Here is a 15,026-nt window from a genome sequence, read left to right as displayed (position 1 = left end):
GATGGCAGACGTCATTGTGATGCATCCTCAAAAACTTTATGTCACCCCTATTAACCCCATACGTTGCTTATTTGGTTATTTTTGCAGTATTTGACATTTATTACGAAATTTCAATATTTCTTGGACTACTATGTAGTGCGCCAGGGTCAATGACCTTTCAAGGTCAACAGAGGTCAAGCACAAAATGTTTCCACACCTTAAAATACACTTTGTGGCATGTACATCATATTCTGAAAATTTCATGTTTTAGTCATAAAGTGCATAATTCTTCTTATATTTCGAGTTAACCCGCCCCACTATATCGTCGGATACGAAAACCTGTCTGTCCGGAAACAAAAATAATGTTTCCTCCATAATGTTTTGTAAGTGATAACTCATTAACTAACCATATCGCGATTTTGTCAAATATGGAGAAAGTAATTTCTTACGCTAATAAAGAAGAACACTTATATTATAAGTAATATTTATACCTGATATTTGATATATTTTCTTTCATCAGTTTCACGATTATTTCAGTTTGTTACTGTTGCTTTAATCACGAAATGGGACTCATATTCATATTTATTTTTGTTTCATTCTTTGCAGAGCATAGTTGGGTACCTGGGATGATGGATTCCCCTGGAGGTGATGATGAGATGGCTCTTGTTGCTGCAAGAGCTCAGGAGCTTTTTGCCCTCAGTGATAAAGAAGGAAAAGGATTCATCACTAAACTAGATATGCAGGTAGGTGTAACAGAACAAATAATATTGTATATTCAATGATTATTTCAGAGGTTTTTCCCGGACCTTCGAAATCCCTTCGATACCATATTTTCGTTCATTGCCAACGTGTGTTACTAGTGTTTTCACACCTTTTCCAAGCATATTGAAAGTCCTTCCCGGGGAAATCTGGAATCACCTTCAGGGCTCATTACTTCAGTTTTTTTCCTTTAAAAAAGTATCCTTAGAGGAATATTCCCTCTGTTCTTTTTCAGTTTCTATATCTTGCGTCCTTATGTAAGCCGAAGGTTATGAAAAGCAGAATCTGCCATTAACATATGCTTCGAACAACGCCGGGTCTTGAATCCGGACCCGTTGGCGGATGTAGAGAGCTAGATTACAGAACCACACGATATACTGTATATTCGTGGCACATTCGGTGAATCAGTATACTTAAATATCTATATCTATCTATCTATGTATCTATCTATCTATCTATCTATCTATATATATATATATATAAGTTCACTGATTCACAGAATGTGCCTCATTAGCTTGCTTTTACTACTTATTACTAGAATTCCACATAATTTTACTTGCATTTTACTCGTTTAACTTGTTTTACCAGTATCCTAGAACGACAGGGACACGAACTCAGAAACATCGAATCGAACCCGAGGAGCGACAGGCCCCCTCTGTTTAGGGAAATTACATTACTAATGTATGACAATAGATGTCAAAAGATTTTTTAAAATGGTTTTAGCTGTTCTAAAACTGAATATTATAATCTTCATACCATAATTATTAGGAAAGGTAAAGAATGAAGACCTTATGATAGTATCATACGTTTCCGTATATTTTAGTAATGTTTAGAGCAATCATTTTCAAGTGAGTGCTCTGTGAACACAATGTGCTGCTTCTCCTTCTCTAAATCACGACACAATGAAAAAAGAGCAATGCAGGAAACCTGGCGTTACGAAAAAGCAATAAATAAATAAATAAGAACATCGATAACATTGTCGATGTGCATAATACTTGTGGATACCAGACTATGCATACATCGCTTAAACCTACATATTCAATTCTTCTTCATCCCCATCCTCTCCTTTGTTGTACTCATTCTCTCACGACATACATCGACCAGTGGAAAATAACTAATTTATTGCTTATCTATCTATCTATCTAAAAATGAAAGTGACTATGTTTGTGACTTAATAACTTGAACCACCCGACCGACCTCGATCAAATTTTCAACATATATGAGGTTTAGGTGTACGATGGTTTTATTATTTTACTTTGACGGTGCAATTTAGGGAAGGGAGAGATATTTAAAAATCATCGAAAACTATCGATTTTAGTGTCGAATCCATAGTTTTCGAGGTCGCTGAGACGAACAGTGACACTTTCGGTGCTCTTTAAATCCAAATTGAGCTCTTTATATCCAAAATGGAACTATTCTCCCCGTGTGAAGAACGGGTATTCTGTTATTCTACTGTTTTTCTGTGTGATCGAATCATAGGAAAACTGTTGAACCGTTCGAAACGAATTTTCGACTACAGCTATCATCTACTTCAAACTAGAACCTAATCATGTCAATTTAAAATTTGTATCCTAAGGGGAGGTAAGAGGCATAATTTATGCGAAAATGTAAATATCTAACAATTTCCTCAAGCTAGGAACATGAAACTCGATATATAAATTTCTCATCAAAAATAAGTAGCGTGTTTTTTTTTTTTTTTCCTTGAAATGTCCTGTTTTAAAAGGAAAGGAGGAAAGGGAACATTTTGTATATTTTCTTGGCTATATTGAACGTGTTTGAAATGAATTTTGGAATGTAGTTAGTACCTACCTAAAGCTGGATTTTTATCATGCCACTTTTATAAAAAAGTGTATCATATGTGGGTAGGGGGAGTTCAAAAATGTATCCCAAAAATAAATTATATTACAGGTTTTTGTCATTACACTTTCATTGAAATGCATATCCTAAGGGAGGAGGAAAGGGGCTCAAACTTTTCATTTATATTCTCCCCGTGCGAAGAATGGACACTTCAGCGAGTTCTCTTCTCTATATGTAAAAGAAGTCCTGAATGACTATTCAACACCTAGCCGAAACTGCTTCAGCTAGAAACTTGAAGTTTGGGCAATACACTTTTAAATAGGATGTGACGTAAGGTATCATAAAAAAATATTTTTGGAAATTTCACGTGAGACGGAGTGCGGAGAGAAATAGAATATATATATATATATATATATATATATATATATATATATATATATATATATATATAATTTTTTTTAAAAAAGAGTCAGCTTTTAAGAAAACATGTAATTCTCAAATTTATATTGTTTTAAAAATGGAAACATTTGATAATCTTATAAATTTTTAAGTTGAATCTTTTAATAATAAGTTATGTATATTTTTGTATGAATTTCAAATGTTAAATTAGTAATTTATTTGTAGAAATCGAGGGGGAAGTATTGAAATTTTATTTGTGGTGAGATTTATGAGTCTCCTTTTGCAACAGGGAGTGTAGTTACACTATTGTGTATTAGTGCACAGACCTGTTTATTTCTATTAGATGATTCATGGATATTGTTGTCTCTCAAGATTAAATACTTATAGAACGCATATATTAGATTTAAATGTGTAAATTTGTATCATAAAAGGGTAATGCTTGTGTGTTCTTAAGATTAGAGACTGAAATTTGGTATTTAGACTTCTCATTTAATACAATTAAACACGTGTTCCTATTTTTTTTTTTTTTTTTTACCCAGAACAGAAAAGAGATGAGAAGAAAGAGGTGTGAGAGAGATTTCAATTATTATACTAAGGTATCGAAATCCCGGAATCTCTTAAAGTTAGAGACCGGAATTTGGTATTCAGACTTTTCATTTCCAAACTATGCTATGCATAAGTGTCGGAAGTCTTATAGATCGGCTTTGTCCGTCTGTCTATCTGTTGACAGGTATTAGGAAAATCACGGCGACATGTGTCTTTTTTTCTTTTGCAAATGATTCAGCACCTCAGTGGTAGATCCCATCTCCTCCATTAGTTCTCAATTCAAACCGGAAGTAGTTCTAATTAGATTTTTACGATTTCAACGTTTATTGCCATAGAACGGAAACGGTAACAGCGAGAAACCACTTTTGGTAAGCCATTCAACGTCTTAAGGCCACAGATCATGACATTCACAACACTACCAAAACCAGAAGTGGTTCAAATTTAATCTTACTTCCGGTTACAATACTGGTTTCAACGTTTATCGCCATAGAATGAAAATGGATAAAGATAGTAAGAAGCTGTTTTTTGTAAACGATTCACCGTCTCAAGACAAGATACAATGTCTATACACAACACTCTGCCAAATCCGCAAGTGCTTCAAATTTACTACTTCTAACGGTTTTAATACTGATTTTCGTAGAGCGAATATGGTAAATCTAACAAGCTGCGGTTTTCTGCAATCGAGTCAGCGTCCTAAGGATAAGTTCCATCTGCTCAGGTAACTCTCTACTCAAACCCAAAGTGATTCAAATTAGTGATTTCTGGTTTCAACGTCTATCGCTATAGGACGAAAACGGTAACAGATAGCGACAAGCGGCTTTTTGCAAACTCTACAGCGTCTCAAGGCGAGCTCTTTCATGGCTATGTTGGTAGCGTACGCGCCTTTTCCATGTGAAACCCGAGTTCAGTTCCCGGCAGGAGCTTATGTAGTTCGGATCCCACGTTAAGTTGTAGGTCCACGTTTCATATAGTCTTGCCCTGAACATTAAACTCAAATCCAACCCTAAAAAAATCTTAAGACAACGTATCATGACTACCCAGAACACTCTACCAAATCTGGAAGTGGTCCAAATTTACTATTACTTTAGTTTCAATACTGATTTCCGTACTGATTACAGTAAAAGATACCAAGATGCAGCTTTTTACAACTGAATCAGTGTCCCGACAATACGTTTTATCTCCTCCCTTAGCCCTATATTCAAACCGAAAAGTGGTTGACGTAACTGACTTTTGGTTTTAACCCTTATCGCTATAAAAAACAAAAACAGTAAGAGAAAGCGAGTAATGGCCTTTTGATATGAATTCAGTGTCCGAGAAACACATCTTTGATCTCATTACTTTATTGCAAGCAGTACTTACAGAAGCACTACTTCGAGTTTGAGTATTGAGTTCGCATAGTTTAGAAGTCTTAGTTTCACACTGTGAAACGATACTCACGTGTTTGATATTTGTTTAATAAATGTGTTTCTCCTTTTTTTCATCTTTGATTTTCATGGGAAGAAAACGAGGTGAGGATAGGTTAACTAAACTAAGATTCCTACACAGGCATTCGAATTTCGCGCAAGAATTCGAGTTCGGGTGAATTGTGTTTAAAAGACGCAGAAGGAAGAACGCAAATTATTGCCGCAGGAGCATTTTCCAGTACTACTACAACGTTTTGTGTTGAAATTAGTTATTTTAAAGATTGAATTGCTATTTTGAAATTATTAAAATCTTTTTTTAAAAATGACAATGCTTTCAGCATTTTGAAACTCTCTTTATCTTTCGTTTATTAATTTAATTTCGTTCATTATTATAAGTAGCATTTTAAGTGTCAGGTTAAAAGGATAGGCCTATCTCAATTCATGAATGTACTGACAAGATGAGGCATGTAGCGAACTATTGTAACGTATTTTTTATATACACTAAGTAATACAGCGTTCATCCATTGAAGGTCAAAGTCACGTACTTACGCTTTTGATGGTCAATATCGCATTTGAAAGAATTCTCATTGTTCTCACTTCTTCCAACCAGGTTAAGTCTACCAACTTTTCATTATGATCTTTATTTATCATCCTTTGGCCTACAAGATATAATACTGATAAAGTAGGGGTCCGATAATCCGACACGTTCGGGATTTGGCCAATATCGGGTTACCAGGAAGTGCCTCTCACGATCGTTAAACGTTAAATTGTAAACGGAATACATTGATAACATAATGTTTGGCAGCAAATACTGTTTACCAGGGACAACAAGATAATCATTTAAATTCAAATACAACCAAAATTTAATTTTAATTCCACATTTCCAAGAATACAAACTGCACCATGCCGGGCAATTGGGCATTCCGAACTGTTGGGTTGGATACTGGACTGACGAAAGTCTACTGTACATCAAATTGTAGAATTTGTTTCATTTGTAAATGAAACTTTCCTAAAACACGAAGAACATACTACGTATGATATACTTATTTGGAATTTCTTCTGTACCATTTTGAGCCATTATGTCATGGATGTCCACAAACGTATCTTTGAAATGTTATGCGATCGAGGAAGATTTATTTGAAACTTATTATAAGCTTAAAGAAAACATAAAAATAAAGAAAATGAAATGAAATATGTAAGCTTTACGTCCCACGGTTATGCCGGTTAGGCTAAAGGACACGGTGATGATGAGAAATGAGTGAAATGGTGGAATAATGAAAGTGGGAGGAAACGGGAGAACCCGGAGAAAACCCACGAGCACGGTGTTTGTCCACTACGAGGTCCACACGGTGCGAGCTGGGATCGAACCCAGGCCCCAAAGCACCGGAGGTGAACGCTCTACCACTGAACCACCGTGCCCCCATTAAAAATAAAGAACATAGTTTACAAATGAACAATATGTTTTAATCAATGACCTGAGATTTGAGGAGCGCTGGTACTGTAGGACAATAAGTTTAGCAACAAGTCATGCTTTTAAAGGAACAAGAGCTCCTTCGTGGCTAAGCGGTTAGCGGACGCCCCTTTGTCGTGGGAGACCTGGGTTCGTTTCCCAATGGAAGCTTATGTGGTTCTGATTCCACGTTAATCAGTAGGTATACATCTCATATAGCCTCGCTGCTGAAAGGGACGCTAAACTAAAAATCAACTCAACTCAACTCAAAATCAAATTAAAGTCTGTTAAAGGGAAAATATATGACATGAATTTAGGAAGGGTGACTTTGACTTAGGAAGAGATAGTTAGCTTTATCTTATGAAGTCCAAATTCGAAATTTCGAAATCTATTATGAATGCATGTGTTATATAGAGTTTTTCAAATATGGATAAGTAATATGACTTTGTTTTCACAAGCAGTGAGAAGTTTTACAATTCAATTTCTGTTTCTTTGTTGATTACATGCGCTATTTTGATAGGCGGTATACACATTTCTCTGATTTCCCGGGTGGAACGACAATCTACGAACTCCAATCCAATGATGAGTGTAATCTGAAAACCACGATTGGTATTCATACTGTTACAGTGGTTATATACCACATACACACATACACAGATAATTCTTAGAACGCTTGTGGATATTTTCCAATATGGTAAATGAGCTACCAGCATTGATTCATTATTAGTAATGATTCCCATTTTTAAGGATAAAACCATTTTGCCCAGATCGTGTAATGACGGATCCTTTGCGGTGGTTTCCATGGCAAACGGCTCTTTCTGTGAGTTTAGTTCCTTTGTAATATTCTAATGATGTAGGTTCGATGGATATTATTTCCCCTTTTATATAAAATTAGTGTTCGTTTTCTCTGTGGTAAACAAGAAAGATTTGACATTTTACATTGTATTAGTACTTTCTACCAGTTTTCATTTTATTCTGGGTAAATGTGTGCCTAGGTATAGTAATACCCATTATTTCCAATTATTCAACACAGTTCCATTTCCAATGTAAGTAAAGTTCTCCATGTTTGTCTAGCGTCTAGCGCACCTTGCGTGCACTTGTTTCCGGGCTCGATTCTACAATAGGAGAAACACTGAAATTGTTCCTGTTGCTCCGATTCAGGGGCGAATCCAGGACCGACTTCTGGGGGGGGGGCGGTGGATTATCATACTGCTACTTAGAGCTACTTTTAAGGGCTTCAAAATCTGGGATGGTTTTTATTTATATATAAAAAAATAAGAAACTTTCCTCTTCTGGGGAGGGGAAGCGATCGCCTCGATCACCTCCCCCTGGATCCGCCACTGCTCGGATTCCACCTTAAACTGTAGGTCCATGTTTCATATAGCCTTGTTGCTGGAAAGGACGTTAAACTTTAACAATTCATCAGTATAAAAAGAAAGAAATTAAACTATCCTTAGTGGTATTTGAAAAGGTCGATCATTTCAAATATCTGGGAAGTGTTTTGACGAAATAGGCGTACTGTACCAAAGAGATCAGGTCGAGAATTGCCATAGCCAAAGAAGTATTCAACAAGAAAAGGTCACTCTTAACTAACAGCCTTAATATTGGACTAAGGAAAAAAATGTAAGAAATAATTGTATCAGTTTTCTGGAAACCTTCAGAAATTCCACAAGTAACATGTAATTGCAATCTTTATTCCATTCTAGTTCAAAGGTATTCGAGACCTAAATGGCTATGCTAATAGCTCCCTTTGGTGTAGCTTTGCGGGCTAACTCAACAACTCTTAAAAATAGTGGTACTGCTCCATGTTCTTCACGAAAGCTAAATTGATACAAACGACAGATACCATTGCAAGTTATAGTGAAAATTACCTAGAGAATTAACTTTCAAATTTTTCTGATGTGACAGAATATTTATTTGTCTATGGCGCTGCTAAGAAGTCGGTTCTTTTCTTCCTGGTCATTTAGTTATTTCTTCATATATTCAGAATCAATCATTTTCAATCATTTTAATTATGTAGACCAGATGACAAAGTACAGAAGATACTTGAAGTACTTTTTATTTATTTATTTATTTATTTTGGATATTACACATTTTTCACAGAGAGAATTGAGACATGTAATATTCTGCGAAACAAGCATCCGTTTAGCACAAACTGAGGACCAATATAAAGATTTCCATGGGAACCTTCAGTCAAATTAATTGTATATATGCCAGTTGCTGCCTCTGACAGTTTGTGCACATACACTGTGTGTAAGCAGAGTAAGAACTATTTAAAATACTTTAATGACCTGTGGCTACCGATATAAACCTATTTTTATCAGAAATAGAGTAATTAACTGATCTTGCTGTACACTTATCCCCATATTGGTGGTGCGAATTCTATGAAAATTCAGTGAGAAAGTGCTACTAGAATATCATATCAAATTCAACCGTCTTAGATGATCATTATTATAGATATTGTTATACAAGCACGAAAAGAGTTTAGTACAGTTCATATGGTGTGACTAGTTGAGCATCAATAGTGGTAATGAATGAATGAATGGTTAGGGAGCGGACTGTGTAACATAGTGGTTAGCATATGGGTAAGGTTAAGCCAGAGATTTGGTTCAACAATCGATTCGGTCACAGCTTTTCACTCTCTGAATTTCCTAATCGCACTCGTTATTAGATGCTACCAGGAATAAACTCAATAAGGTGTAACAATGGGCAATTCCTCTTATGGACTCCAGAAGTACTATTACTTCTGCGAATATAAAGAGAAGATAGCAGATCAAGAAATGCATGTCATCGACCGCCAAGTCTCAAGAGCGCTCAGAGAGCACAGTGACTATTGTAGAAAAGAGTAAGGAACTAAAGCAACAATAGACCTATCTTCAGTGTATCTAAGATCTTCATCCGCATCACTACCAGGCCTTGCTTGTGTTACATATTACAGTATTGGTATCTTGTATTGAAAGCCCACTTCCGTAACGATCATTTGTAAACACATTCTGTTCTCAAAAAGTTAAAGGTGATGTAATTAATTTGTACCGGAATTATTAAGTACGTAAGCATGTACCAAACGTAGAGAATCAATTGCAGAGAGCTGTTGGATAAGAATGTAACAATGGTAGTCGAGAAGTATAAGTTCCTTTCTCAATCTTACAGAAAGCAAAACAAGGAGTCTTGCCTAGTCCTTTACTTTTTAAATCTGGTTGTATATGGCTTTTAGGAAAATCTAGTATCAATGCTATTTGATCATGCTAGGACAACATTTTAAGGTCTGATCTTACGCAGATGATAAAATTATCTTTGGATGATCAGTTAAGACAATTCAATTGTATTCAGGTGCAGATGATTGGCTGGGAATTTTAGATCACAAATAGGCTTAATGTAACGAAGCTTCGACAAGTGAAAAGCACAGAAGAGAACATTTTCTTAGATTAGCGGCAGGTTGATTCTTTTGTGGAACACTGGAAGACGTTACGATTGTAGGAAAAAGTGTACATCTTAGAAGTTCATCAGTATTTAATGTGATCTTTGTCAGCATCCTTTTGGTCACCAACTTGTGGAATTTTCTTACACAGTACTGGATGTGAATCTATTATTTACCTTTGGATCGAAACCATACGCTCTCAGCGAGAAAAGGCCTTAAATATATATCTCTCCCTGTTAACATCAGAAAATGGCTTCTTTATATAGTCTGCAAAAAATTCGAACACAATGACAAGAGACATTTCTTTGTAATAAATTTTGAATATAGTTGATTTTGTCAACACGTAAGAAGTTAATAATAAAAGAATAATAGGTGTCTAATAATAGATCTGTTGACTCCTTAAAGATGAAGATGAACACATTAATGTTAGAGTGGTGCTAGCACCGACAGAAATGATAACTGTCAAATTCACACACATAGATATAAGAATTATACAGTAGTGTGTGGGGTAACGAATGTTTCGAATATAAGCCTTATCTTATTCTAGATATGATAACGTTTAATTTAATCTCTTTGGATAATGGATATCAAACCGTACTCTTTCGAGGTTTTTGGTTGAAGCGGAATACACGTTTAAATATACTCCTCAACAGCAGCTTCTTAATGTTATTATCCGGCATAAGAAGAATAATTCCGTGGTGTTAACATATCAAAGAAAATCGACAAGTGCAAGGTTCTTCATGATTACTTTCCAAGTGATAACCAGTTTGGTTGCCATTGGTACTTTCACGGCAGTGATACAGAGGCGGCTCTAGCCCAGACCTAGGGTGCCTAGGGCCCCCTGTTTTTTGAATGACAAGAATAATTAAAGCTATTACTTATATATTTTTGAAAGTTTATAATAAACTCATGATAAACTTATCGTAGTCTGGGTTCTTGTTGCCCTCCCCGCCCCCTGTTTTTATCTTCTAGATCCGCCTCTGCAATGATAGTGATTAAGTTAGAAGCATTGAAGTCCATTAAGAAAGACAAGAATACAAAAGACTATAAACACAACTTATTATGGTTTTTGATAAAGAAGCCTAATACTCTCCTTGATTATTGAAACTATTTTTATGAACCAGTGAAACATTTATCGCAAAATTTAGAGGAAACAGAGGGTGAAAATTCAATAAAGTCGTGGTAATACTGAAAATTTAACTTACCGGTACTTATTTACCTGATAATCAACACACTCCAGTTACACAATGCAAAAGGAAGTTTCATTGTACTTCTTATGAGTTTATTGTGCTTTTTGAGCACTCAGGTTATGTATGACATCTTTCTATACATATAATGGAAAGATGTCGGGTTTAACAATTCTCAGTCTTTCCGAATATTCTTGAAAAATTATTGGAAATGAAATTCAAATATAATATTAAATACATTGAAATTCAATAATAATAATAATAATAATAATGACAAATATATATATATCTATATATATATCTATATATCTATCTATCTATCTATCTATATATATATATATCTATATCTATCTATCTATCTATCTATATATATATATATATATATATATATATATATATATATATATATATATATATATATATCCCTGTTAAGATAGGAAAATCACTTCTTTATGTACATATACATTATGCAAAATCATTCGAACACAATGTTGGTGACCCGGCGGGAGCTCATGTGGTTCGGATTCCACGTTAATCAGTAGGTCCACGTCTCATATAGCCTCGCTGCTGAACGGGACGTAAAACTCAAAATCACCTCACCTCACAATGTTGGTGACATTTTCTCTACACATTTCGAATATAGTTGATTTTGTCAACTTGTAATAAGATAATTGATATTAAGTGAATTCAATAATAAAACAAAATTTTGTTAATTTTATGAAAATTAGTCAAATATGCATATACTGTATATGCTGCTGGGAAGTTTAAAACTTCTATTGAGTACAAATTCACGCTACACCACTGGCACGTGCCATTAAAATTATAAATATAGAAGAACATCAGGAACTATATTTATTATATAAGTATGAAATTTAGGTCTGATAATTTTGTACAGAATCAATATAAAAAATTAAATGTGACAAGTATATTTCTATACTCAAAGTTCTAAATTAGATGTAATACATCCACAATCACTTAGAAGGATTTGTAAGTACGGGAACAGAGCTGTATTGTAATCATATAGGCTAGTTTTATATTAACGCTTGTTACAGTAAAGCAAGCAAAGCAGCTATAAATACACCAAGTAATAAATACAGTTCTTCGAAAACAAATCGTATTTTCTAATGCCGTTTTTAACTGCTGGTCTAGTTTTGCAAACTGGTAAAAAATTGCATAGTAGTTCTTACAAAGTAAAATAGGATAACGTCCAATCTGCAAATGAAGAAAATCATAAAAGAAAACAAGAATTAATTAATGCATGCGGTTACGCATCGAGGCTTGAGCAGCATACAAATTGCAATGTGGCGTGAAGGCCAAGGCTAAACAAGGTTCTTTTGCGTGTTTAAATAATAGCCTTGTTCTGTATCGAGACAGAAATATATATATATATATATATATATATATATATATATATATATATATATATATATATATAAATCTCTTACATTACAGTTTTCGTATTTTGAGACATAATAATAATAATAATAATAATAATAATAATAATAATAATAATAATAAATAAATAAATAAATAAATAATTCTAAACATCATCATCAACTACTGCGATCATTTGTAGGTCACTTGCAAATGAAGAAACTTTCATACACTACAATCCTCAGCTAGCATATGAATTCTCCGTTCTATGCGTTCACCAATTATATTTCTCCTTACTTCCCTATTTTATCTTCTACTATAAATTTCATAACATCTCACAGAATACAATTGTTTCTCAAACTATGTTTCAATGAGTTATTTATTTTCCTTTTAAAATAGCCTAATTCTGCCTAATCCTGCAATTTTTTACCAGCCTACTAATTCTAGCACTTACTAATTCTAGTTTTTTTTTCATTCAACCTAGCTAGTTTTACTCATTCTTCTTCACTCACACATTTGTAGAGATTGTACTAAATATTATCCAATTTAGTACAGCATTATTGTAAACCAGTGATTTGAAACCTCTTTTGACTGACGACACTTTACTCAACATTCATGGCATCATAACACAATTACTTGATTTTTTATTAATAGTAATATAAAGTGCACGGTAGCATTGTAAGACTAACTTTCAATGAACTAATGACTCTTTGTAGTACTGAAAATTGTTGGTACCGCTGGAGACACTGGTTGGTACAGTCTGTCTCAAAATTGATTTTAACTAATTACCAAATTCCAAAATTTCGCGATACAACATACACCATTATGTCACTGCACATTGGTTGGGAACCGCTGCTCTAAATCCTAATAATAATAATAATAATAATAATAATAATAATAATAATAATAATAATAATAATAATAATAATAATAATAATAATAATAATAATAATAATAATAGGCAGTGGTTCAGTAGTAGAGCGCTGACATCTAGCGCGTGGGGTTCCTGGTTCCTGGATTCCAGCTCCCGCCAAGTAGAGTTTGTGCTGGACAAATACTGTATGGGTGGGTTTTCTTGTGGTCCACCATTCCGTCATCCATATTATCATTACCGTCTGCCTTAGCCTTGCTGCATAATCATGGGACATTAAATTAATAATAATAATTGAATGTAAATGACAAATGTTAATGCAGCTGTACCGATGAAAGTTTCATGGGCATATTAAAGATGTAATTTATTATATTAATAACCGATTTCCTTATGGAGTCAGTCCGAGTCACTCCCCCCCCCCAAAAAAAAAGAAAAAAAAACATGCGACACTTTCCCAAAATACAAATAAGTAAAATAAAATTCTTAGACTCGAGATATAAATGAAAAGTGTTGATAGTCCATATTAGATCGGAGCTCTTAATTTATAGGTCTACTAGCTGTATCCATTCCTGTTTCCTCTGAAGGAAACAATGACAATTCATATATTAAGGTAGACCGCACATTGACCAGAGGCAAGATAGCCAGGCCGGGGCAGGGGATATGGAGAGAGAGGCTTGAGAGAATTGACAGTGAGCCTCAGTCTCAGCGTTGGAGAGGCCTTTCTCTAGCAAGTGTTCGATTGAATAGGCGGTACGGTGTTTTTGTGCTCACATTAGGTCTGTACTAGATCATATGAGTCATGACTCCGCTGTGCTAGTATGCCGTAGGACTAGTCATACTGCAGCAAATGACCATCATTGGTGAGTCTACTACACATGTCTCACACACATATATTGTACATACACAAAGACACACACACACACACACACACACACACACACACACACACACACACACATACACATACACAAAAGGAAAAAAATGGTTCAAGCCAGTTTGAGCACAGGAAAGCAAGGAAAATTCCTGACTTTTCAATAGAAACCAGACCTCTGCCGAGAGACGAGTATTTCAAGGCACGGCCATTAGAATAGTCTTCAGAGCAATCGCGATCGGGCCTAGCCGCTGATGGAAGGCACACTACTTACAGGTGAAGTATAGCATAGGTCTCCCGTGATATTCTTGCTGATATAGCTTTTACATTTATTAAGTTATTTTTACAATAGTTGTTTTTGCGTTATGCTCACGGGCGCAAATCCCGGTGGGATGAAGGGGACATGTGCCCCTCCAATCTTGAAACTGGGGGGATTGTCCCCATCAATAATCCAATTTAAAATTTGTTTTTTGAAGAGAAATGTGATGATTTATGTCCGATTGTCACAAAGGAAAGTGAGTTTTGAAATTGATGTCCCCTCAGAATAGCCTCAAATCTGCCCGCCTCCCAATGTTGAAGACAATTCTGCTCCCTTCATCCTCCACAGCATTGTTTTTCAACTTCATAAATATTTTGAACATTGCTTAAAGAAAGAAAATTATGGGAGCGGACTAACCCCACCTCCCCGTCAATGTTAAAGACAGATGTGCGCTGCTGGTTATCCTAAAATACATTTTGAAGAAGAAGTAGAACAAATTTCATAATCCTGTCGTTATCATCTTTTTAGCTATGAACAATTACAATTTTTATTATCCAGATAGGAATAGTTGTCTTGGACTACACGGCAAAGGCATGGGAGCTCTGGAGGAATATGGCCTTCAGTGTGCCTCTGCTCGATTATCCTGTCCTTTTATTATTGTGCGACAGTTTATTGTGTCATCATCTCATAATCAGCGTGAATTGCAAAACTGA

At 34.9% G+C, this 15,026-nt stretch overlaps 1 protein-coding gene across 1 annotated transcript in view; it reads left to right on the top strand.

Moving 5' to 3' along the window:
- Positions 1–589: 589 nt before the first annotated feature.
- Positions 590–15,026, top strand: part of LOC145694996 (EF-hand calcium-binding domain-containing protein 4B-like) — a 132,514-nt gene continuing 118,077 nt past the window's right edge. Inside the window, exon 1 of the mRNA XM_081771826.1 lies at positions 590–722. Within this exon, the coding sequence (XP_081627952.1) occupies positions 606–722 (117 nt within the window). The 5' untranslated portion in view covers positions 590–605. The remainder of the gene's footprint in view (positions 723–15,026) is intronic.

Source organism: Thermobia domestica, chromosome 1 (genome assembly GCF_964235325.1).
Source record: "Thermobia domestica chromosome 1, izTheDome1.hap1.1, whole genome shotgun sequence".
NCBI classification, from domain to species: Eukaryota; Metazoa; Arthropoda; class Insecta; order Zygentoma; family Lepismatidae; genus Thermobia; species Thermobia domestica.
The sequence above is the reverse complement of the archived record's forward strand: the minus strand, read 5'-3'. Positions and strand labels throughout refer to the sequence as shown.